At 43.9% G+C, this 26,069-nt stretch overlaps 3 protein-coding genes across 13 annotated transcripts in view; 1 reads left to right on the top strand and 2 right to left on the bottom strand.

Moving 5' to 3' along the window:
* Positions 1-876, bottom strand: part of POLL (DNA polymerase lambda) — a 132,673-nt gene extending 131,797 nt beyond the window's left edge. For both annotated transcript variants that reach the window (XM_083505241.1, XM_083505237.1), the window contains exon 1: positions 798-876. The gene's annotated coding sequence lies outside the window, so the exon portion shown is untranslated. The remainder of the gene's footprint in view (positions 1-797) is intronic.
* Positions 195-10,040, top strand: DPCD (deleted in primary ciliary dyskinesia homolog (mouse)). 9 transcript variants are annotated; one of them, XM_083505256.1, is made up of 6 exons: positions 195-607; positions 1,848-1,928; positions 3,212-3,336; positions 4,306-4,439; positions 8,215-8,317; positions 8,927-10,040. In XM_083505256.1, exons 1-6 carry the CDS (start codon positions 334-336, stop codon positions 9,029-9,031), a joined length of 822 nt encoding a protein of 273 aa, XP_083361382.1. In that variant the 5' UTR covers positions 195-333; the 3' UTR covers positions 9,032-10,040. The 9 variants fall into 9 exon arrangements, with proteins under 9 accessions (XP_083361382.1, XP_083361385.1, XP_083361383.1 ...); XM_083505259.1 differs by having other exon boundaries at positions 195-460; XM_083505257.1 differs by having other exon boundaries at positions 502-661.
* A 1,459-nt stretch (positions 10,041-11,499) lies between these two features.
* The window catches only part of FBXW4 (F-box and WD repeat domain containing 4), a gene marked incomplete at its 5' end in the record, with an annotated part of 74,984 nt that continues 60,414 nt past the window's right edge, over positions 11,500-26,069 (bottom strand). For both annotated transcript variants that reach the window (XM_083505252.1, XM_083505253.1), the window contains 3 exons: positions 11,500-11,790; positions 12,766-12,907; positions 13,070-13,210. In XM_083505252.1, coding sequence (XP_083361378.1) covers positions 11,674-11,790; positions 12,766-12,907; positions 13,070-13,210 — 400 coding nt within the window. In that variant the 3' untranslated portion in view covers positions 11,500-11,673. The remainder of the gene's footprint in view (positions 11,791-12,765; positions 12,908-13,069; positions 13,211-26,069) is intronic.

Raw genomic sequence — 26,069 nt, forward strand, 5'->3', positions numbered from 1 at the left:
CGAGGATAAACAGGGAAAGAACACACAATTGTTTGAGTTGCATGTGCTTAGGCTCAGTTACAGCCTTAGTTGCAGCAAGGCATAGGAACTAGGGAGCTGAGCCAAGGGCCTTACAGAAAAAGTAGGATTTGAGGAGGAATTTGAAAAAAACACCACACAGGTATTCTGGGAGACAGTTTCAAGCATAAGGGGAGAAAGGGGGGAGTATTTTGAGGGAGCAGGAGACTTTAGGATGGCTGAGGGTGGTAGAGCTGGAGGAGCCTCACAGGCAGAAACCTAACAGGGTGTTGGTAACAGAAAGCTTTGGAAGCAAGGACATGGAGCTTGTGCAGAATGCAGGAAGAGACAGAAAGCCAGAAGGAGGTGTCTCACTTCCAGAGTGGAGTGCCGGACAGATGTGAGGAGACCAAGATGACACAATGCAATGTAAAGGAGAATATTGTCGTCGCCTCAGGGAGAGGTAAACAGAGCCTGCTGGACTACGAATCCCATCACCCCGGCCAAGCAGGCTGGGAGATGGGGCTGATGGGAGATGTAGTCCAGCACCGCCACAGGCCCCAGGTCCCTCTCCACGTGGTAGCAAGGCTTCGCGCCGGCAGGCATGCAGGTACGCCGACTCTTCCTGCACCTGTGCGCTCGCTCTCTTCTGATCTCCCCTCGGGTAGGATGAGGCCCACTAAGGAGGGAGGGAGGCGGGGCTAAGGAGACGCGCGGAGAGGCCTAGAAACGCCCCTCAGGCGGAGGAAGGAGCGCGCGCGGTGGGGGCGGGGAGCTATTTCGCGTTTTATTTCACTTACCCGGGGAGGCGCGGGCGCGAAAGAGGACTGGGGGAGGGCGGGGGGAGAAGCAGCAAAACTTCCCCCCGCGCCGCGTTTTCTTCCGTGTCCGGTCAGGAGAGGCCGGAAGTGTAGGGCGGTTGCCCTGGCAATGCGTCCGGCGGCATCATGGCCGGGCCGAGTTGGCTGGAGCAGCTGCGTGCGGCGCGGAAGACCGCCCTGCTGGGGGACGGTAAATGGGAGCGGGGCAACGTCGGTAGACCTTCCTCCGGGGAGCTCGGAGGGAGCGGGGAGCGGCGAGGCCCGGATCCTGACGGGCTGAGGACGATTACCGGCGAGGGACGGGGGTGGACCGGGGCGAGTACGAGGAAGCGGGGAAGCTAAAGCCCCGGGGCCAGTGGGGTGTATGCAATGCAGGGCTTAGGACTGCCGGCTGCGGTCCACGAAAGCCTGTGCCACAATAAATTTGGTTACAACACTCTATTGTCCCATGTCTTCTCCGAAATAAGACTCATTGGTTCCAGTGGGACTTGCTTCCAAGGTAAAGGGGTCTAGGAGCGATCCAATGCATATTTACTCAGAAGTGAATCCTACTGTGATCAGTTTGGGCTTGTTTCCAGGTGAGTGTGAGTTGGGCTGTCACCTTCACATTAAGGCTGCTTTAGTACGTACAGCCCAAGGGCTCGCCTGAGGAGGCGGCCCTTCTTGTGCTTACCTGGGAAGCAGCCCCAGTGAGGTGTCCTGGGAACTTGTCGAAGGGTGGGGGAATAAATCTCTTAAAATAACAATTAAAACTGAACTTAACTAAGAGTAAATTTGCAAAGGGTTGGGCCTTAGTCATTTACGCTTGGGTCAGTCCCATTGAAATCTGTCTGCTGTCCCATAAGATCAAGCTGCATGATTTAGGGTGGCAGTCTGTGAATGCCAGAATGCCACAGATGCTGTGGTCTAGACTTTTGGCTTCTCCAGCTAAGTCTTGGGGTAGCTGAAAACAGGGTCAGGGAGTGTGTCAGTGGGTGGGACTTTTCTCTACATCATTTCTGTGGATTCACACACCTCTGCTCTCCTTAGGTATGCGAAAAATCCATTACTTGTTTGACAATGGGAAGGAGATGGCAGAGGAATATGACCTGAAGACAAACCAGCTGCTTTGTAAGCAAGCTTCTTTTCTTTATTAGGAGTTTAAAATTGGTCATAACAGGGGCTTGGCCTATTAATAGTACAGGTTGATGAGAAGTAGGAGCTTGCATCTGACAGTTGCTACACATAGCACAGGTCCGGGTTTCATGTTGATCAGAGCAAAGGGAAGTTCCCAGTCAAAAATGCCTTTAGTTATAGCGCAGCTTCGAATTAGACCACTTGTGACTCATTCATTTCATCCTCCCTCTCAATTTGGTAATTATTTCCAACATAGGAGAAGTAGAATAGAATTGTACAGTGGTACCAGAACTTAATTTGTTTTGGAGGTCCGTTCTTAACCTGAAACTGTTCTTAACCTGAGGTACCACTTTAGCTAATGGGGCCTCCTGCTGCCACCGCACCACAATTTCTGTTCTCATCCTGAAGCAAAGTTCTTAACCTGAGGTACTATTTCTGGGTTAGCGGAGTCTGTAACCTGAAGCGTCTGTAACCTGAAGCGTCTGTAACCCGAGGTACCACTGTACTTTGAGTTAGGAAGCAAATTCATACTTGACAGGACCACAGGAAAGAATACTCTTCTAGAATGAGCTTGCATGTTACATATAAGCAGTGATGCAAGTAGGAAATTTTCCCAATACTACATTTATCCTTGGACATTTGTTTGTTTCTAAAACTGCATTATTCCATAAAATTCAGCAGTAACATGCATTAAGCATGTATGTCTGAGCCAGAAAAGACTGTGAGTATATTTCCATGAAAGTTGAAGGCCTGATTGTTTTGACCTTGCCCCTGAGGCCTCATGATCACACATCTCCCAACATCTGCATATTGAGTGTGAACATCTGAGCTGGGTAAGGCCACATATATAGATTTCTATAGGAGCTGAAACTCTGAGCATGATAGCCCCACCCTCAAGTTATGCGGTTCCCCATACCCATGTGGATCTCATGGGTGGGGAACTGTGCATGGCTCTGCTGCCCCTTTCAGCATGCGGGGCATAACTGAGGATAAATTAAAACTTAAAGTATAAATAACCCACCATTGTTAAATCAGCTTCAATTGGTTTTTAGCATTGGGAAATTTTCTTATTTCAGTTTTTTCCAGAAAACCTACACCATGCCTAGTGCAGTTTCTTGTTAATCATGTCTTACTCCTATATCAAAATTCTCAGTCATGCAACATCTGAAGTTACTCCTTGAAGTGTCAAGAGAATCCCATCCTCAAATGCAAATTTACTGAGGATGTTTCCCTGAAAAAGCAATTGAAAGAGGTGCTTCCTTTCTGTTTCTTTGCAGTGAGGAAATGGAGAGAGAAGAATGCCTTGGGTGCTTGTGGCGATTGGCAGGTTGAGGTGGGAGAGCCAAACTTGCTTGCATCAGGACCTCTGGATCGTGAGCTAATTAAGGAGAGCAGTACTAATGTAAGTAAGGCAAGTTCCTTTCTACATCACAGTCACCTCTGAAATTGCTACGGGTCTCATTTTCCTAGGTTACCTGTTCTGAATTCTGAGACTACAGTTTGGCTTCTTAAGATGAGTAGTAATGCTTCCATTGCAAAGTAACATAATGTAGCTCATCTTAGCTTTGGAACAGAGAAAGAGGTGATGCATGGTTTCTGTTTCCTTGGGGATGTATCCGGGTTGGGAACCCTTATGTAGTACTCTGTTAGGTGACTTTACTTCCAGACTCACTGGAGAACATATGCCTATGACATTAGTGCTGGTATAAACTTGTAAAGCTGTCTCACACCAAGTCAGACTATTGCTCCATCAATATTACCTGACTGGCAGCAACTACTTACTGAATTAGGAATGTTTCCAAGTGCTACTGTTTAAAATAATTTAACCAAAGGTGCCAGATCCTAAAACTTTCTGCATGCAAGGCATGTGCTGTCCCACTATTCTATGGCCCTTCCTTAAGATAAATAGCTCTCTCCATAGAATGACCAAGGGAAATTCATGATCTCACCACCAGAATGGGGTAACCAATGTTCCTTGTGGAACAGGCTCATGATACCTCTACCAGAGACCACATTGTTCCTCATCTATGAGACCTTTGTTACTTTAACCTGTTTTCTTTCCTTCTGGCTTAAATCTAATACAGCTTTCTTCCTCCCCGTTCCTCCACATCAGTTTCATTTGTGTATTCCGAAGAAGCCTCTGACTGCTTGGAAATTATATAAATGACTTACAGACTTAGAGAATTCCTGATACATTTGAAGAACTATAAGTGAGGGTGGGGGGTGACTTCAAAGAAACTCCATCCTCAGTACTGCTATGTGGGTCCACATAACTAGACCAAGCACCTGAATGTGCAAAGCCAAAAACTCCCCACTGCTATCTATTCCATCTGAGTGATGCCAGGATAACTGAAATGTGCCTTTTCTCTAGCCTATCTTTATGCGCAAAGACACCAAGAACAGCTTCCAGTGGCGGATCCGGAATTTGCCCTATCCTAAAGATGTCTATCATGTTTCAGTGGAGAAGGATGAGCGCTGCTGTGTGGTCCGTACAACAAATAAGAAGTCAGTAAGCACAAGGTTCCCCTGAGGTGGGGTGAAGCTGAGTGGGGGGCTGCAGATTTTGATAAAGCCCAGGATCTGGAGAAAACTTATTGCCAAGTTTCATCACTTCTCCTCTTCCTACTTGACAATAGCATTACAAACAGAAGCAAATGCATTTCTCAATCCCAATTTTTGATGAAGAAGTCGGGGGGGGGGGGACATTGATTTTCCCTTCCGTTCTCTAACCTATTTATTGTGCAATCCCTGAAAATTACCTAGAGGTGGTGCTGTTGGCAAAGAGCTGCTTTGCTGTCTTTGGCCAGTTATGTTTTTAAGTTAAAGTTCTTCTGAGGGCAAAGAATACTATTAATCAGTGACAGTAAAGGGCCATGGATATGGTTGAGACTTGTCGAACACTTCACAATGAAGGCCAGGCTACATTGACCCTGTAGGCCTTCCACTTAGCATCTTTGCTATCTGACTGCAATTGGCAGGTGCAAGATCAAGTTCTTGCTGCTCAATGGCCTCCTCTTGATAGGTATGGAGATGCTTAAGTACTTCTTGATTTAAGCAGCCCTTGACTAGCCTCGACTTTCTGCAGAAACGCATGGTGCATCTCATAACACAGGTATTCAGGGTCAACCAACAAAGTTGATTACCAGTAGATTGAGGCCACACAAAAGAGGGGACTTATTCACCCTCATAAAACAGAATGGGCCGATGATCACTGGCTTTGATGGCTTTAAAGGAAACATGACAAATTGATAGGGGATTTACCTATCATTGGCTACTAGGTATGATAGTTAAATGGTATCTCTACGTCCAAAAGCATAGCATCTCTGAATACCAACAGTAGAGAGCCGTTTTATTCATGTTTTGCTTGTGGGCTACTGGTTAGCAGGCCTGTGCAGAAGAGGAGAAGAAGGGAGATAATTTTGGTTTTCACAACTGCGAGATTACCAAGAAGGGAAAGATGAGGTACATCTAGGTACATTAGATATACCTGGAGTAAACTGCTCTTAACTGTGTGGAGGATCAAATCCCCAGGATCTCCTCTTCAATAAGCAAGACATGTATTGTGAAAGGCAAAAGTGTTTGGTTGGCATCCACATCTTGAACTCAAAAGGTGACACATAAGGAGGAGTGTCTCCTGCCCTGTAAGCCTCTCTGTAGTTTAAGATTTACAGGAGAGGGCTTGCTCTCTTTTGTAGCACCTCCCTTATGGAACTCCCTTTCCAGCAAGGCCTGCCCAGCTGCAGTCCCCACCCCTGCTACTCAGAATGCCGGTGAAGTCCTTTTTCAATAAGCTTCTGGGACTACAGATGGCTGCTAATATGGTGAATAGTGGTGGTGTGGGGATAAAATAATCTGAATTCAGGTTTCCTGCCCTTATTGCTAGTGGTATATTATTTAGAGAGGAGCAGAGATGCTGTGTGTGTTTGATCTTCTTTACAATTGTTGTACTCTTAGTGCTTTTACCAAAATCAGGCTTTTGTTTAGGCTAAATATAAACTCCTAAAAACCATGTCAATTCTTGTGGCTGGGTAAACAAGTCCATGCCTGCACTTAGGAGTCCAAAGAGACTACAGTTAGGGATATCTTTATGCCTCCAACAGCTGCATGGCAGGCAGAAGTTAAACGGATGAAATCTCCACGCAGGGAGATGCACTGAGGGAGAAAACTAAACCTATTGAACATTGACTATGCAGCTGTTGACAGCACAGGAGCCCTGCCAGAACACACAGCTGCCCCGAGGGACCTTAAAAAAGAAAATATTGCCATCCGCTCCAACTCATTCATTGTTGGCCCCTCTAGCCACAGCAAAAGGCTGCTCAAGTGGGATTTGCTCTAGCCCTCTTGCTGTAAAACAAATCCATTAAAGCAAACTTTCCAAACAAACAGGCAAAGCCTCTTCAGCCACAGCAGATTCAATTATTGCAGGGCAAGGTAGCAGTTAACATTACACTAGAAGGGGGCAAAGCAGCAGATCTGTTTTCCTTTGATCTCTCACAGATTTTAGTTGGAGACCATACCAGGTATTATTTTTCCCACTACTTCAGTCCTGGGGAAGGCTGGGGGGCAAAGTTGGTGTTCCCAGTGCGGGCTCCTTAGGCTCTTTGAAACACTGGGCTTTTTCTGGGACCTGCTTTTTTATTGTCTCAATCAGTAAGAAGTTAACACTTCCTTAACATGTCTTTGTGTTCAACTAATCTTTGCAGTTTAACCTTTGACACCCCTATTATTATCCATGTCTGCCACCTTTCCCAAATTTACGCAGAAGGCTCCAAGCCCTGCGGTAACATTCCTTGCTAGCAGGCAAAGCATCCAAGGCTGGTTGTCCTTTGTATGCATTTTCGCTAAGGCTTGGAAAATAAAGGGTTCATGTTTTGTGCAGCAGTAGTTCAAGCAGCCGACCTCTAAGGAGAACGGGCTTAATGGAGAAGGATTGCTTATGGGCCTGACACCAGGGAATAAATTCTCCCATTCAGTTTGGGGCACCAGAAACATGTCCATGCGATGGAGGGAATTTCACAAGGGAAGAGTAACAAAAGGGCTAAATGGTAGTTGTGCAGAGGGTGGGGTAGGGGGGAGATAAGAATAATGTATGAACCAGTACAGATTCAAGGTAATTGAAAATAAACAGCCCTTCAAACTGTTATGGTTCTCTCCCACCTTACCCAGCACTCTGCAGCCATATTTGGAAAACACAGCTTTCACAAGATTAAGAAATCTTGAGTCAGTTGGTGTTACAGTGGTACCTTGGTTTTTGAATGTCTCGGAAGTCGAACGTTTTGGTTTTCGAGTGTCGAAAACCCGGAAGTAAATGCTTCCATTTTCGAACGCATCTTGGAAATCGAAATTCAGTTTTCTCTATTGAATTTGCAGACCACCCTTTGCGCCTCGGGTTTTCAAACATTTTGGAAGTCGAACGGTCTTCCAGAACACATTATGTTCGAAAACCGAGGTACCACTGTATTCATATTGACTTATTAATAAAAATAAAATTCATTAATAGAGCTAGTCCAACTTTAGCTGGGGTGTGGGACAGAATGGTGTAGCCACCACTGCACCCACTCACGCTGGCAGGAATGGAACGCGGGGCACACAGGCAAACCTATGTGGCAAACGCTGCACTATGCTAGTCTGGGGTTGGTGTAGCAACTGGACCCATATCTGGACCAGTGCCATCAACTAACAGCAGTGGTGCTGACTCGGCTGTACCCCTTCCTGCTCACACCTTTGGTAGGAGGATCTAGAAGCTGCACACTGGAGGAGTGGAGCTGCTGGAGCTGTTTGGGACTGGGCAGAGGGAGACCTGCACAGCAAATCAGGGAGATAGTTTGCAGCCTAAATGTGCACATGAGAAAATAAATCTAAGGGGAAAACAAGCACACTTCATTTTTGAATGATGCTGTGTTGTAGTAGATATCATCTGTGGAATCCCTCCTCTCTCATAGCAGGTGGGATATCTTAAAATGGTGCTTGCCATTGCAATTTATATGTACTTGCATTAAAAAAAACTATAGTCCCAGCAACCAGGGACATCTTCAGAATCAATCAAAATGTGTGCTTTTAAAATTGATTAAACATGCAGCCATGTTGGGAGAGTGATCAATGTTAAATATTGAAACTGTTTCTAGTCAAAATAGAAGTATGAATGCATTTCTGTTTCTCTAACTTGGAGATTAGGTTTTATGTATAGGATTACATCATAATGAACTAGCATTCCAAAGATGACAAAAATAACAGCAAACATTGGTCTTACCCTCACATTCTCCCTCATGCTTATCTTCAGATATTACAAGAAATTCTCCGTTCCTGACTTAGACAGATTCCAACTGCCCTTGGATAGTACTGCTCTGAGCTTTACTCATGCCAATAACACATTAATAATCACGGTAGGTACCTATAAGACTAATTTGTCAATGTAACTCAAAACTTTTCCTGGCCTTCCTTTTGGTATCACCACCTCTGTGAAAACTGGGGAAACAAATAGAAAAATAGGCCCATAAGTACAATGGAAAATTACAAAATTAGGAGCTAATAAGTCTCTTGAGGCTTAGCAGGAAAAATCCTAATTACTATTTCTGTTTCTGCTTCAGAGTTTAGAATGCCATAGGATTTACACATTTCCTCCTCTCCCATGAGTAACCATCTTTTTCTTATGGCTGTAATGTTTAGTGTAGCTATTCAAAACTGCTTGGGTATATGAAGTAGAATGTAATAGCCAGCAAAGTTAAGTGCATAGTTTGCCAGGGGAGGCTGTACAGTCCAGTAGTCTAACCAGGGTTAAGTTCCAATATGAGATAACATGCATTAAATCAGATGCATTTGAGATACAGTTTTATGCTATATTTCCTCTGTAAATTCTTATGCTCAGTGTTATTGAATTTGGGGGTGACTGCAAAGACTTCGCAAGTGTGAGAATTTCCAAGGGCTTGCAACCATGACACTGTGTAACAGCTCTGTTTGTGCTAGAGATATATGCGGCTTATTCGTTTTCACAGTACCTGAAGCCAGCAGAGATTCTGGCTGCAGAGGAGGAGCTGCAAAAGGAGCTAAAGAAGATCAAGACAGCTAATAATGGAGATGGGGAATGCAAGACACAGTAGCCAGCAGTTGCAGAATCTCATCTGTATATATTTTACTACTTTTATTTAATAAAGGAGATGATTGGAGACAAACTTTTTGGGGAAGGACTTAAGTTACCTGAGTTTGTAGATTCTGAAAGAGCTTTCTCGCAAAACTTTTAGAGCTCCCCATCAGCCTGCTGGTGTCCAGCACAGGTGAGAAGCACCAGTCTCTTAGGAGTTGACGTCTTTGTATGTGTGCTAATTACAATTCTCGGGGAGCCAAAACTCCCATATTGGCCTGAATATAAGCCGCACCTTTGAAATTGGAGGGGAGGAAGAAAAAAAGAAAAAAATGCCCAAATATCAGCTGCTCCATTCCTCGTTGCTGCTGGCTGCATACTGGAGGGGGGGGGGAGCCGTGCTGCGTTGCCGGTGGCCTTTTCCCTTCCTTCCTCCCTCTCTCCCTTCCCAGCCTTGGGGGACTACATATGGGGCGGGCACCACTATGCTGCACTCCTGGCGCTGTTTGCCTCACACTCCTGGCTGCATACTGTAAGGTCGTGAATATAAGCTGCGCTTTCACTTTTCACAGTCAAAATTTGGGGGGGAAGTGAGGCTTATACTCAGGCCAATATGGTATATGCATCCTCTATAGCACTATGAATTACTTTAAAGGTACTAAAAACTTGTGTCTTTGTCTTCAAGAATATGGCAGGAGAGAGGTCCCAGAAAAAAGATGAGTACCATTACTTCTCCTACTGCATGCAATAGCATTTAAAGTTGATATAAAGGGAAGTGCAAGAACCAAGTAAGCATATCTTACATAGTTTCCAGCTGACAGTGTCAGCTGCCCGCAGTTGCCCCTCAAACTGAACACCCAACCTGTTTCAAACAGAGCATAAAGGATTTTTTCCCACTGCCTTTGCCCTGGAACGTGTATATTCTGAGCTCTCAATACTTTGACCTCTCTCAGTATATCATTTATGCCAGTTTGTACCACTATTGAAGGTATCAATTTCATTTTAATAAAAGCAAATGTTCAAATTTCTATCTATGCTGGTTTCTCAATCCCGTATACGTAGAAGAATAACCTGATCTTGTAACAATATCTGTCCATTCTTCTATGAAAACTATATCCCTCCCAGCCTGATCCCAATTTTATATGTGAATACTGGCTAGAATTTTTTAATTAAACAACATAGGCCAGGCACACAACAGGCAAAAGGTAGATGATTATCTTTAAGCTGCAGGTTCACAAACCTTAAAAGCACAGCCTTTCCTAGTTTCCATAGAACTCTGCTATACTAATGGCAAATAGAACCAACAAGGTTACTTGCAACAAAATGTTATAGTCTGTAGAGCTGCTGTTCAGTGGTCCAGCCATTTCCCCCTCATTGGACATTCAGTATTCTTTGTTTGGCTAGGCATGCTCAGTCCTCAATGAGTTGCTGCTGGGGGCTGCCCTATAAATTTTTGTATTCCTGAAGATCTTTTAACCTTTGGGTTCTCTCCTAAGCATGCTGATTTCTCAGTGTCGCTCACTGAATTTGTTAGGACTGTATATCTTAATGGAAGGCTGGAGATAGGATGATCAAGGAACGTGTCACAAACACAGATGTTTGTTGGGAGTGGCTGACGGGCTAGGGTACTTGGCTACTTTCCCCCTGTTGTGTCCTACTCTTAGAAGTAACCAGGAATGGATGTTGCACAAAGTTCTCGGAGAAAAACATCCTAGTAGATTGTGGTCAATCGCAGGCAAGTAATGTCCCCTTAATGGACTGCAGGCGCTAGGTCCCTTTGTTGGCGCCGCAGCAGCAGTGACTGTTGCGGGAAAGCGAAATTAATGTTAGCTGTATCACAGTGTGTGATATGCACCTTTTTAATGATTTCCCCCCCGATTGTCTTTTTTCCTCCCCCCTCAAAAAAAAAGCTCAACACCTCATTGACAATGGGTAGATCATTGCCAGTTATTTTATACTGGGAGTAGATCGCAGTCTCTTGGGAGTTGGATGTGCCTGATGTAGTTCATTGTTTCAAAAGTTACAGCTGTAGAAATAACTTTATTTTTAGGTAAGCAAATCAATCCATTTGATCCTAGGAATCTATTCAAATTATACAGCTATTAGTCAGTCACTGGTTTTGAACTCACATTCATTCTTCCCATTGTAAAATTTATTTAGCACACTGACCTGACAACACCTTTCTAGTGCAGCACTCCTTGTATGCAGCCAGTTAAAAATTGGTACAATTTGCACAGAGTAATCTAAGGCTTTGGTCTTATAGCCCAGTGTCCATTTATGTGGCAGTGATGAGAGTCAGTGAAGTAAGCAGCTAGTCCCATCCTCCTAAACTAAATCCAAAACATGAAGAATGGTTGGCTTGCAGCATTCAGAGGCCCAAACAGAATCTATGCTGATAGCAAAAGAGAATGCACAAGTTGCCAAGCTGAATAATGCCTTCAAATAAATTAAAATGCAACACAGAACCCCAAAATGTGCAAAATAAAATGAGGCAAGGAGACATTAGCCTTTAATGGAACCAGAAGGCAGGTGAGCATTCCTTCCTTGGGTTTCCCCATAGCACTTAGTGTGAGTTTCAGGCTGCTTGTTCTGTCAAGGTAATCATTTCCTTTTCGTGCTCCCTGAGCTGGGTATTATATCTGCAGTCCAAGCCAATCTCCATCAGGAGGTAGTAAAATCAAGGGCATACAGGGCAGATGCCAGGGTGGCATAGAGATGAGTGGTGCTGAAGCGCAGGCAATACACAGGACTGCTGGTGGGTGATGACAAGTAGAAGCTCTGTAAAGAAAAAAGATAAAAGATCCTCCTAGATAGGTGATTTCTGTTATTCAGGAATGAGAGCCAGTGATAAAATGGCAATCATCCAGCACCCACAAAATTCCATTGCACCCTGTAAATCTGCATCTGCATCATAGCAAGAAGATAACAGAACTGAGATGAAGCAACAGTGAGGGCACTGCCAATTGTCTTTCTGAATGAGACCAGCTCAAAGTGGCAGCAATAGCTTGAGAAATCGCCACTACACACATATATTCCTACTGACATCTTTGGAGTTTGACTGAACCCCAAGCTGTTGTATCAGATCCCCATAGGCAATTCCTTGCTCTCCCAGTTAATTTGCATTCATTTATTTAGAACACTTCTTGATTGCCCAATCAACAAAGTCCCCTGGGCAGTTCACACAGAGTTCAAACAATGAAAACTTTAAAATTATTGAAACATTAAAAATGAATCAGTTCAGTTTCCTGCCTAAAAACCAGCACAAAACAGCATGTCAGCATTTAAAACCTGTACCTGGTCTCATGAAGTCATAAACACAATTCCTTGTCCTAGTACTATGACAATATGGAGCAGCTGGCAGGCTTGTTTTGGTCCTGTAAGAACATCTGTATCCCACCCTTTTGGAGCTCAAGGTGACAAACACAATTCCCGTCCCCCAGCCAAAAATTAGTGTGTAGCAGGCTTGTGCCCCAGGGAGGTCACTTTGGTGCTGCTAATGCAATGGTTGGACTTCACCCCCGAAGGCACACTCCACTGTGTCTCGAGACAGATGGATGCCAACCAACCAGCAATGAACAAGTTACTAAGCTTCATGGCTGAGTGGGTATTTGAACTCCCATCTATTACTGTTTACGTAAAGCAATCAGGAATGAGCAGAAGTGACCCACATCTCCACACCCTTAGTCCCTGTACAGGAAACTTGATATAGTTCCCCTTTTACCAACTTTTGGAAACATAATGGTGATTACTTACCTGTAAGCACCTGGTTTGTCGCTTATCCCAAAGACGGACCACGCCATAATAAGAAGATCCACTTGCAATCATGTGATTCCCATTGCTCCTAATGCAGTATAGGGCACTGTCGTGAGGCTCTTCCCATTGTTTGACACATTCCCTTTTGGGGAGAAAAATGTCACAAAAGACCTTTAGAGCATTCTTTTCCACATACTGGATCACCCGTCCTTATGGGTAGCCTGGAATGTCAGAGCAAGACACCCAGGAAATTAGCAACCAAAGTTTTTCCAACCAGCTTTGATAAATAGGCTGCAAGACTGACCTTGTGCTCGTCCGTAAATCCCAGTATCGGATATAGGTATCATACCCACAAGACAGCAAGGTGGAAGGTGTTTCATAGAAAACATCCAGGACTCCAGCTCCTCGATGGAAGTCTGTCCCAAGGCAGGAAACTAGTTGCCCACTGAAAAGAGAACCGATTATGGTACTGAACATCTTTTTATTACATACGTTAGGCTTCTGTTTTGATGCAGTTCTTCTGTCAGGGAAGATTAATGAAACGAAAGTGTTGAAGGATCATTCAAGTGCAGGTTAATTTGTATCCAGTTTTTTTAAAAGAAAAAGAGCACAGGTTGCCTACCAGGACAAATAAATAATAGCCATTTTTCCTTTGAAAGTATAAAAGCCGTTACTCAAATCTACCTCTCACACTAAGCAGAACTAATATGTTTTTCTGTAAAGCAAAGAGCACTGGTAAGCAGCCCTTATATTAGCAAAGATGGAGATTAATTTAGATAATATACTAGTTGTGGAATCCATAGACACCACATTAGTGGTCATTAGAAGATCTCTGTAAATATGAAGGGGTATATATGCTTGGCTGTAGTATAATTCTCCCTCTGGTATTATTTTCTTAGCACTCTGCTTCTATATCTAGCCATAACAATTTGGGGCTTCCTTGGCAAGAGAGGGCAACCACTTTGTGAACAGCAAGACGTACAACTGTGTCAGAAAATAAATCTTTGTTGAGAGCACTACTATCCTTGACAAACAAAGACTCACGCAAAAGACCTCCCTGGTAGACTGAAGGAACACTTACTTGATATAGTGGAAAACAGCATGTGCTGGAAACAATTGTGCTTCTCCAAGGGTTCTATGTATTTTGTCTTTGTGCTAATAGCCCTAAGCAATCCTCTCTTGTCTACAAATACCAGCACAGCAAGGAAGGAGACACTCAATCAGTGCAATCCCACATTATGGCTGGAAGATCACTGATCAATTGTAAATGCAAGAGTTCAGAACAGAAAGCAGGTTTTCATGAAGACTGTGGACCATAGCAGTGAGCTGCATTCTACAGCTCGATTGTTTAGGAAGCTTTTGCCTGTTACTCCCCCCCCCCCGCCGCCCCCAGCATTCATGTAAAATGGTTACTTGTATACCTGAGAATGTAAAGCATGAACATGGCAAAAAATAGAGTCCAGTGTTTGGAAGCATGTGTACCCTGAAAATTGCTAGGAAGCCTTGACTCCCTTTGTTGCACATACATGGCAAAAACGATATTTGCTGCCATGTGATGAGTAAAGCTGCCCTTGGTTTCCGATCTGTCCAACTCTGAATGAGTGAAGGATTCTTCTCATGGGAAACATTTTCTGGCTCACTGCATTTTTAGGCAGCATCTCTGCAGTACTGAAAAGCAACTCCATTTCTCCAAGACTCATTTCCTTTTTTCATTTTGTTCTCACCTAGATGGGTTGTACTGCATCTGTACTCCAGATATGCTTTTTGTTTTCAGTAAACCCTTTCTTTCAGTTCACCTAGATTGGTTCCCTTCTTCCAGCCAGCCTCTTGCATGTAATGTTAGTGTTAGAGATGACAGCATTCACTGCACTTCCATCATTATCATGAAAGCATTTCAACCTGCTCTGTCGTGAACTCTTAGCATTGCAAGACAACAATGCCCAAGGGAACTATCTAGACTTTTTCTAGTGCTCAAATTACACAGGATACAGCAGTCCCCTATCTTTCATGTCAGCTTATCTCTCATGGCAGCCTTCGGGGGGGGGGAGGTGGGGAAGCATGATACGGCTAAAATTGGGGAGGACTGGGGATGGACCATATTGTTGTTGTTTTTAAGTGTCCCCACATTACACAACCAACACTGAAAGGCAGGCTGTGTTCATTCCCATGATCTGAATCAGTCTATTGAGCAGGCTCACTTTAGATGAAAAGCCACCTGAGGCTGCTTTCACAGGGGACCCAGTCTCACAGACATGGCTCGGGTTGCAGAACTTTCTGCAGCCACTTCCCCATCACTAAACTGGAAGGAGAGGAGCTGCTTCTGCGATGCCCCACCTTATTCAGGAGGCATTTTCATAAAGGAATGAGAATGCAACTTTATATCAGGAGACAGTTAAGGACCAAATGGTCACGAAAGGCAAAAGGATTGTGAAGAATAAGAGGCTGAATAAGACAGCTGAGTAGTTCCCTTCCTTCATTACAGCTACAAGGTCTGTCTAGCACAGGGCTCTCTGATTAATTAATACATGCTCCTAATCCACCTCCCTTGCAAGAGAAAGCCGGGCTGCCACAGTTCTCACTACCACTCAGACAGCAGTGTCCAATGAAGCCCATTCAGCCACTAAAGACCCACATGTTCCCAGCCCTTCTCCTCCTCCCTAACGGTCTAATCAGAACTGGTCACAAAGCACCGAGCGCCTGCTTTTCAGGCTGCCGCACTGGCTCTCGCTCCGTGGGACAATGCAGCCCCACTCCCTGAAGCAACTAGTGCCTCCCCCTCCTCCCAGTTATTTTGTTACTTTCTGCTCCTTGATCCCGTATCAGTCTTTCTGGGGCACCCGAGCCAGAGGCCTTAATTCCATCTGTAATCTGGGCTAAAGCCCCATCGGGGGTGGGGGGATAAAGACCACACAATAGGCGAAATAGAGTCCCGGGAGATGTTCAAACAAGTAAACACCGTTGTGTCAGAGGAGCAAAATTGCTGAGAAAGCAGATTAGCACCAGCAGCACTGCTGTCCCCCAGATCAGAAGGTGAGCCCTGCCCTGCTCGCCAGAGCCAACACGCTTCCATGATCACAGCACCGGCGGCCTGCTGGGGCCGGCCCATCTCCCCCAGTCACTCTCCAAAAAGCAGATTACGGAGAATAACAATTTCTTTGTGGCTGTGTAATTCCCTCCGTGACCGTGACTGTGGAACACTCCATCGGGCCGTAATGCCAAGGCCTTAGCAACCATTTAACACAACCAGTCGGCCCTAGCGATGCTCCCCCCAAGGCAAACCTCTTGGGCAAGCTTTAACATCAAGTGCAGGAATTAATCCTCATCCCTCCCCCCCCCGACCCACCCACAAAACCTGAATCCAGGGGTGCTGTGTTATTGCACTTTGTGTTTCTCAAGGCAGGGAATTGCTGGACAAGTTCTTAAAACATTAACCCTTGGAGGGGAGGAGTGTAGCCCATCTGCTCTATACAATATGCAGCTAGAGGTAGATGAGGGGAAGACGTTTGCAGGATCAGGGCAGGAGTAAGAGGCAGGGGACCCATCATCTAAAGAAAGAGGGACTCCTAGCCAAAACAAAAACAAAGAAAACTGCCCCGCTTTGCAATTCAGAGGAGGAGCTGGGGGAAATGAGGTTAGTGGGAGCTATACTTAGGCACCCTACTTAGGGATGCTGGCCAGATGTATATGGAAGCATACAGAGGCAACTATATCACCACATACTGGGAGCTCTCAAGAGACCTGGCTTTGCTTCTCTGGCTTTGCCATATTCCTCAGCCCGGCTCTTGAAATGCAGAACCTTAAGATATGAAGAGGATTTCCTGTCTCTCAAAAGGAGGAACACCTGAAAGGATGGTCCTTTAACTCCTGGGCAAGAACATCCTGATAAGTTGAGGTTTGCCTGTCGAAACTGATCCAAAAGTCGTAGAATTCATAGAAGCATAGAATTGGAAGGGACCCTGAGGATCATCCAGTCCAACCCCCTGCAATGCTGGAATATACAGTTGTCCCATATGGGGATCGAACCTGCAAACGTGGTTACCAGCACCATTGCTGATAACTGAGCTATTTGACCACACATGACTGCGATTAATTTGCGGTTGTGTGACTGACAGAGTTGCCTGAAAAATGCTCCTTAGATCATGGCTGAACTGCAAACAAGCTTTCTTCTCCTACACTCACATTAGTGAGAAACTTTCCAAGTTGTAAAAAAAGAAGAAAAAAGCTCTTGACAAATGCCAATAAGGAGAACAGAATTGGAAGCACATCATCTATAGAGGTGCTTCTATGAACATTAGAAATTCTAGAGATTACTTGGGCAGAGAACATTTATCAGGAATTGAGACCATGGCACTTAAGTTAATCATGGTTATAAAGTAAAATAATATTGTGTAACGTTAAAATGAAGCCACCCTAATCACCTTACAAAAATATATTTTTTAAAGCAAACTTCCGGGAATTCTCATGGGATGCTGAAGATTTAACAGAGCTTCTATCCTTTCTAATGAAAGCACCTGCGGTTTTCCTCCCTTGATACAGCATGAGTAGCACCACATTTGGATGGAAGAGATGTACAAGCAGTTCCCCTAAAAAGAATCTATAACTTAAAAGAAGCCCATTCCTGATTTGTGCAGTGTGTAACATACCCTAAGCCAGTGGTTTTCAACCCTTTTTGTTGAGCAAGCCCTGTAACAAGCTCCCCCTCCTGGAAAGTGAAATAAAAACATTTTTAAACTATTACAAAATTCAAAGGCAAAAGTTTGCAATAACTAATCATTACTTGGAATTATTCAACATCATGGGACAAGAATGTTCACAAACGTATTTCCAAGACTTCATTAAGCTTTCAGTGTCAAGACTTGAGCTTGGTGAATTTTGCAATATACAGTATGTCATGAGACAAACTCAGGGCATGTGTTATTTGTGGACACTTCCCACTATTGGATCGCAGGTGTCTGGCCAGCATGAGAGGGCAAAGCAAAATGCCTAAGATGGGAGGCTGTAACATTTTGCAGAATCCCATGGGGATGCTTGCTGAACCCAAGGTTTCTATGAAAAATGCTGCCCCAAGTGGTACTATATGAACAGAGCCTTCCAACAGCTCTTTTTGTCTGAAACTGTAACACTGAGAAGATACCCAGGGAGCTAAGGACATGTTGCAAGGCACTTTTGGGTGGGGTGTGTGGATATGGAGGCATTTCAATCTGAAAGCACTTCTAAAGGTGGTATAAACTACATTCCCATTTGTAAGGAGGATCTCTTAGTGCAAATGAGCTCTCAAGTCTGCAGATGCATCCACAGGAGCTCTCCACCCTTTATCCTGACATGAGATCTGTAGCACTTACAACTGCTACATTTACTTACTCACCCACTCATTCTCTTTTGTGTCTGAGACACGACTTCTCCATCAGCACCTCACCTACCTTCCAGGCTGGGGAAGGATAACATCAAAATGTGCTGGCAGATGGGGACTGTTCAACCTCTTCTGCTTAGACTTGACCCTGAGCCCTCTCATTTATGAACAAAATGATTTCCAAAGGGGTGCCCATATCACTCTGTAGCAACAAACACTAGAGTCTCTCCCCTGTAAGAACTATATTGTGTCGTCACCTTTCATAGACTTCATCAGATGCATGGAGTAGTCTGAAAAGTTTAGTAGGCCTATACACAAACTGATTCAGATAAAAGCAATCAAAAAACAAACAAACACGCATTAAAATCTAGCCACAAGGAAGAGAAAATGCAAGAGGTGTTCTATCCAGAGTGCAGAGGGAGTTCAGAATTCAGTTTCAGCCAGTGTCATCACAAAATGAAATCTGAATGGAAAGGGGCAATCAACAATTGTAAAAGCAGTCAGTGATCAAAATAATTGTTGAATTCTGTTCACTCTTTTTGTGTGAGAACTGGCAAGACCTTTCTTGTATCAGAGACTGTGGGGTTAGAGGCAGATGAAACAGAGAAGCAGTTTGCCATTTCCTCCAGATAAAGGACGAGACAGCTTTAGAATCTTATTTTGGAGGCTACCTATGTGTCTTCCATTGTGTCAAGGTATTCTGGGGCAAGAGCAAACCCTAACTATATGTTCCACTGTAGCTGGTTTAACCACAGAAATAACTACATGTGTGGGTAGATTACTCATTCCACTACTTGTTCAAGTAGTAGACCATTTGTGTGAGTGGTTATTTCTGCAGTAATGTCTGTCCTGGCTCGAGCAATTCAATCATTCTGCTGCCACCCATTTTCCATAAAGATCACCTTTCAACTTCACACATCATAGAAAGGTTGAATGGCTAGTTTTAAGGAAGCCAAGACACTTCACGTTCAACTCACTGTACCCTCATCCTGGAAAAGCTTTTCTGTTTGCAACACTACAAAGAGACATTTCGACTCTAAACAATGCCCTTGGGAAGAGGCTCTTGTATCTCTTGCTACTACCCAAGCCCCTTCCAAGTGGCAGAAGCATCATCTTACTAGGGTGAAGGCTGCAGTTTGACTGCTGAATACACAAGGTCATCTGGCAGGGGGGAATAGAATTTAGTTTGCCAGCAGCTCTCCTGTTTTGTCACAATACCCTTCCTGAAATAGTATTCTAACCACACTGCTAGCACTAGGAAATCAGCAGCACAACCAAGATTAAAAAGGCAGAACAAAATGAGATGACCTGGAAATTCTCCACTGGGTTGCTGTTGTTTTTTACCCAAACCCGGTCTTCCATTATTCAAGCTGGGTTGAGAACAGAGGCCATAAGAAGTATTGTAGCCCTTTCAGGTCCAGCAAATTTAGGAATGAACTATCAGAGGAAGGAACCTATTTCAACAGCGGCAGTGCACTAGAACTGACATGAATTTAAATTTACAAATTAGATGTATCAGAAGCTAATTTTGATGCTGATGAGTTAACACATTCATCTCTCTCTTTTCCAGAAGTTTAGCCAAAATAGAAGTGGCTAACCTTTTCAGGTCTAACAGCTGCATCACCAAGCAGACCTCTATTTCATTGCATGCACATGTATTAGAATAAAGTGGGGAACCTTTTTCAGCCCGAGGCCCAGATCCACAGTTAACACACTTTCCATGGGTCATTTTGCATTTCTGGCAGGTGGATGGGGCCATTCACCTGTGATCTCATACTGCTAAGATCTGAGAAAAGCCCCTGTTGCTGGCTTTTACCATCAAGGAGCAAGCAGCCTTTGAGTATTTAGACAACAAATCTCCACACCTGATGTCATATGACTTCAGGTGACTAACAGATGGGAATGATTTGTCCAAAATGGCCTCACAGGGGGCTCCCTACCTACTGATTAAAGCAAACTTGTGCATGATCTTAACCCAGTGTATCATCCATGCACGATCATCTACACTGGTAGAAAAAAACATGCCCAAGGCAGGCTTAATGACGTTGCCAAAATTTGATAGAAATTTTCATGCACAGTTACGTTTGGGCATTGTTCGCAAATGTTGTTTGGGTCTCAACAGCCAAATGCTTTGTTTCAATCAACTGCAAACAGCATGCCAACAAAAGTCAGAACTGGAATGTTCCAGAGCCAATATAGAATTGTGGTACCACTAAGAAATGACTTGGTGCTTAATTTTAACCAGAACTGAATTCGCAAAGGTAATTCCAAGATGGTGCTGCCCAAAATTATTAATTAAAACGAAGCTAGGATTCTCTAAATACTAACAAAAACCTGTGAGTCACAGAAAACTACACAAATGCTTATTCCTGCCACTGCCCACCCTCCAGCCTTAGTTCTCCATTTTGATACATTCCAATTTGTTTTTTAAAAGTCACACTGTTGCTTATGCCTATGATTCGCTAATAATATAGGGACAGAAAGCATACATGGTGAGAAGCAGAGAAGAATCAGGAGGTGGTCTACTGCTTTTATGAACTCACAGCTAAAAGTTTATTAATAAAGAATCAACAAGTGTTCCTGGACCATTTACAAATGAACCAGAGTGAAAAGAACTTGGAGGTGTAGCCATAACAGGATTCTTGGGACAAGGCTACTTTTTAAAAAGTTAACGCTGGACAGCACATTGCTTATAATGCTCCCTGTGCCAGCTGGAGGCACGCATGCCTTTCGCTACAGCAGGGGTGGCAATGATAGCGGTGGTAGCGAGGCTGGAAAAAAAAGCTTTGCCCTCTTTTCTTCTGGTGACTCTGAATTAGCCCACACACACTTTAAAGGTTCCAATAAAGAGATACAATTTCTTTACCTTTCCTGGCTCTGAGACCCTGGAAGTTTTTTGTTGTCCGGGTTGTCGTAAGGTTAAGTTCAGAGGATAAACTGACATGCTAGCTATGGGAAAAAGCCAGTTTTCTCAAATAAAGCCACAACGGTGCAAAAGAGACCCCTCTGGGGCTTTTATTTGGGAAAACAAACAGAAATGGCACCAAGCCCTTCTGCTTTACGGGCCAATTTAACTATCAAACCAACTCTCTCCCTCCCAGAGGCAAAGAAGGGAGAGAGACACGGCAATATGACAATGGCAAGAAACATTCAGGGGAGAAAGGACAAAGCAAGCTGTCTGTCTCCTTGGCTTTCTTGTTCAGGGTTCTTTTTCTTAGCACACGTGTGTTCTTGTAAAAACGATTAGATTGCAATTTGTATAACATGGTGACCCCCAAATTCAGACGTTTAACCCCTTTTCTCTGCAAAGAATGTGAAGAATGTCTCAAAGATGGGGGGAATTCGCTCAAATTGGGGGGGCAGTAAGGAAAACCGGCGGGGAGTTGTGTGGGAATAAGCCACTGTATAGCTTCTTTTTGAACAGACAGCACTTTGGAGGTCTCCTTCGGCCGTCAGACAAAAAAAAAAGGAAAAAGAAAAAGAAAAATGGAGATTCCAAATCAAAACAAAGCCATCTGTTTAAATGAGCCAGCCCAAAGGGTTGGGGGGGGGGAGTGCTGTGTGTGTGTCCATCCCACATGTAGGTGCTCTTATTTTTTATAGCTTCTGTTGATTCTCTTGCCACCTAGAGGAAAATAAAGATTGTCTTATGACTCATGAGCATGAAACTGATCAGAGACAGAAATCTTCTGGAGGATTTTGTTACAGGTATTGCAAGGTGCTGTTTGAGCACACGAAGGGTCAGAACAGAAGTCAGGAGTACAAGGTAGATTGAAGGGTAGATGCTGTTGCTTTAACTGTATAAGAACTTCAAATGCAGCAGAAGAGGGCTAAGAACTAAGAAAGTTCAAGTCTACCTAGAACTGATTGTAACCATGGTCCTATGCACATTGACTTTTAAATAAGCTTCACAGAAAATCCACCCAACTTACTTCTAAATAAAGGTGGTTGGGACTGAGATATAACTTGGGCTAAAAAGCAAGACACCATGAGAGTTATAAGGTGTGGATAAAACCTCTGGTAAGTCCCAGCAAATGAGGTTCTGAGTAGGGCTTTCAGTAACCAAATTATTAGATTCAGGTAGGTAGCACACAAAAGCTTATACCCAGAACAAACTTAGTTGGTCTCTAAGGTGCTTACGGACAATTTTTATTTTATTTATTTTTATTTCAAATTATTAGAGTTTGACTCTATCCATAAGGCATATTTACACAAACCCCGCCCCCTAAAATGCAAAACACAGACACTAAAGATCTACAAAGTGTATTAACCTCTACAAAGTGTACCCAACACTGAGGTCAGACAAGCCCCTCAAGATATACCTGGAGAAAAGTCTTACTTGTTCAACTCCTCTTGACTTGGGTATCAATCAGATAAACCCATATGCTGTCCCTCTTAACAGTCAAAAATATTAAGCTTCAGAGGGTGAAAGCGCATTCTGGTTACATGTCAGCACAGAGACAAAAAGGCTTATTTTTAAATTGTGATCTTTGAAAGAGACTGTGCTTCCAAAAGTGAACATCTAAATTCTGATCAAGATTCTTTAGCCAGGAACGTTAATATTGGAAACAACAAAAAATATTTCAGTCTATAGCTTTGAAAAAAGTGTATGTCTTACACCCCTTTTGAAGAGACAGCAAGAAGGTAGCTTTCCTCACATCTTCTGGGAGAAGGTTTCATAGTTTTGGAGCAGTCCCTATAAAAGGCCTGCTCTGACTAGTTAAAGCTTATTTGGTTATATTTCACTAGTTTTATATACCACTTGATTGTAAGAAAACCTTAAAGTAGTTTACAAGAAGAATAAAACAACAAAATTATCAGTAAAAAGAGTTAAAAACTGCTATTTGAATTTTTTTAAAAAATAAAAATAAAGTATAAGCTCAAAGCCAGAATAAATACATGCCAGCATTCCACATGTCTGGATAGGCTTGCCTGAAAAGAAATATTTTTTGCAGGCACTGATAAGGTGCCTGCCTGATGTCACTAGGCAGGGAAGCTATGTCATCTACAAGGGAAGCTCCATGTAGACTGCACTATAGCTATCCAGCTTGGAAACTACAGTGGCATGGATCAGCATAGCAAAGTCTGACATTTCTATAAGAGGGAGGAGGGAAAACTTCCTTATGACCAGAATATAGTAGGAGAGCCTCCTGGCAACACCTCCAACCTGTTTCTTAAGAAGCAGTGGTAGGTCCAGGAGTATTCCCAATATTCTTTAATAAAGGTCTCTGTGATTTATCTTAATTGGGGAACCACAGGCAGGCTAATCTCCTCCACATCCTTGCTATTCCATATCAGCATGAATATATATTGATCTCACTGAACAACTACGGGTAACTTGGTATGTTCTGAATCAATAGTAGGAATGGGGAACATGGGACTATTCAGATGTTGTTGTATTACAGCTTTCATCATCCCTAAACTACTGACCATGCTGACCAATGCTGATGGAATTTAGAGTCCAACAATATCAGGAGGGTCTTATGTTCTCAATCCCTGCTCAATAAAATTGTGGAAAAGGTCTTCATTTTATGGATGCAATGTGTTGTATTCCTCCAGAATCTTCAAGTGAAGCAGATACTAAACCATTTGTTGGTGCAACAAAGATCCCTAAAACAGTGTTTTTCAACCTTTTTTGGGCAAAGGCACACTTGTTTCATGAAAAAAATCACGAGGCACACCACCACTGTGTGCGGAGAGGGAGATGTCAGAGCCCCGCTGCTCTCTATGGGGAATCGGATGAGAGCAGACCACCTGTCCGCTCTCATCCGATCCCATCCGATCTGATCCCCACCCAGGACGGATGGAAAATAGGGTGGACACAGTCCGGCGTCCGCCTAGTGGGCGAAAATTTGACTTTTTTTAAAAAAAAAACTTAGGCTTATTTTTACTCATGACAATATTTGTTAAAAATATTACATCTGCCTTTGAGAAGAGAGAGTATCATATTTTTATAATGTGGAAAAATAAACTCTACAGACATCCCAAATTGGCACACAGGTGCTTTAAAATAACATCCTCTCACAGGATAATTCCAAAGGGGTGCTTTGCTCCCACCCTGTTTACCCAATTATTCTTTAAACACACTGGACTGCATGAATGGGTATAAGATGAGAATACCTAAAAACAGTAAAATGTTTATTTTCTTAGAAAAAAAGAGGGATTCAAACTGATTGTGGTCACAACGTCCATCTGTTTAACCTTGAAGTCCCCCCCCCCCCGCGCGCTCTCCTTCCTCGGTGCCTCTCGCTCCCCGGAGAGGCCGCCCAGCGCGGGGCTCTCGCCGTCTGCCTGCCTGGCTGCCTGCGAGCTCGGCGGGCAGCGCCTCCGTCCGCAGCGCCCGCCTCGCGGCTCTCGAGTGGCGCTTGCCCGGGAGGACACGCGGGAGCCCCGGGAGCTTCTTCCTCCGCCCACCGGAGCCGGAGCGCCGCTTGGAGCGCCGAGGAAGGAGAGCGCGCCGGGGGGGGGGACTTCAAGGTTAAACAGATGAGAGCCGCGAGGCGGGCGCTGCGGACGGAGGCGCTGCCCGCCGAGCTCGCAGGCAGCCAGGCAGGCAGACAGTGAGAGCCCCGCGCTGGGCGGCCTCTCCTCGCCGCCGCCGCCCCGCCTCTCGCCGCCCGACTCGCCCGCCTCCCTCCGGGGACGGCGCCCCAATCGAAAATTTGACTTTAAAAAAAAAAATCTTTCGAATTTTTTAATTTTCCCCACGGCACACCAGGCAACATCTCGTGGCACACTAGTGTGCCGCGGAACAGTGGTTGAAAAACACTGCCCTAAAAGACTACACAAAGTTTGAAAAGTCAGTGTTATGGGTGAAAAAAATGTAAGAAGGGAGATACACACTCCCTTCAACATTAGTCTGGATAATAAGAATGAGGGATATAGCTTATATACAATTAAACAAACAAATGTAATGGGTCAGAAGAGGCAGGCAACGGGATAACTTTGTTGTGAAATTGAGTTTATTCATCTTTCACTGGAATAAGTGTAATGTGCAATTAATTTGTATACAGTATTAGGTGAAATATAAATTGAACAGCACCAATCCAAAAAATTCGCACATGTCAGAATGTGTGATGCTTAGCATGGCATTTACACAGGGCTCTCCTCTTTCACTTTACAGTAATATCTTTGACTAGCATTTCAAATCTCAAGTCACTTATTTTAAAATCCCTATTATGAATGAAGCAGTAGGTATTATTGTGAATTTTAATCAAATTAATCCAATTAATCTGGAATGAAGGAGACTGAAAGTACAGGAGAGAATTGTTGAAACGATGTAATTTACAGCAGAGTTGTGAAGTATATTCATTATGTTAAGCATCTCAGGAATTTAATGAAATGTTATGCATATTATTTTACTGACAAGAAGAAGTGGGGAAAGAAACAACAAACACTGATCACTCTTTCTCTCACACACACTTTCTCTCACACACACTTTTAAACTGTACCCAAAAGGACATCAAAAGGGCCCTACCTAAGCACTTGAAGGGGTAAGGAAAAAAGGCACCAGAGAGGAAAGGAACAGAAAACCCAACTGGATGAGAAGTGAAGGTCTGTGGCTTTCGCTTCACATGTGCTCCCTACCCCTCCTCCCTTTCTTCTTCTTCCTTGGCAAAGATAAATGAAGAAGAAGAAGAAGAAAGCCACAATCTTTCTCCATCCGCCCACCGCTATTACCTAAGGGGGAAGGGACTTTTCCAAATAACCCAAAACCACATGTGCTCAGACACAATAGCTCAAAAGGCAGGCTAGGTAGCGGGCCAGCCCACTTTGTACTGCTAACAAGGGGAACCTAATTACAGGAAGAGGTTAAAGAGGGGCAGATAAAAGGGATACAAAATTTCAACATCTGTTGCTATAAAGGGATAAGAAGTGGGGAAAGGCAAAGGTGTCAGTTTGGTGTCAGAGATGGCATGAAGCCAATTTCAAAGAGTTAAAAAGATCGAGAACT

The sequence above is a fragment of the Podarcis liolepis genome (assembly GCF_965112155.1).
Source record: "Podarcis liolepis genome assembly, chromosome: 5".
NCBI lineage: Eukaryota > Metazoa > Chordata > Lepidosauria > Squamata > Lacertidae > Podarcis > Podarcis liolepis.

What these genes read in the sequence shown, in the direction of transcription:
- DPCD (XM_083505256.1), top strand. Translation starts at nt 334, where the DNA reads ATGCAGGAAGAGACAGAAAGCCAGAAGGAGGTGTCTCACTTCCAGAGT. An exon ending in TCGCGCCGGCAGGCATGCAG is followed by an intron (nt 608 to 1,847) that starts GTACGCCGACTC and finishes TGCTCTCCTTAG; the next exon opens with GTATGCGAAAAATCCATTAC. An exon ending in TTAAGGAGAGCAGTACTAAT is followed by an intron (nt 3,337 to 4,305) that starts GTAAGTAAGGCA and finishes CCTTTTCTCTAG; the next exon opens with CCTATCTTTATGCGCAAAGA.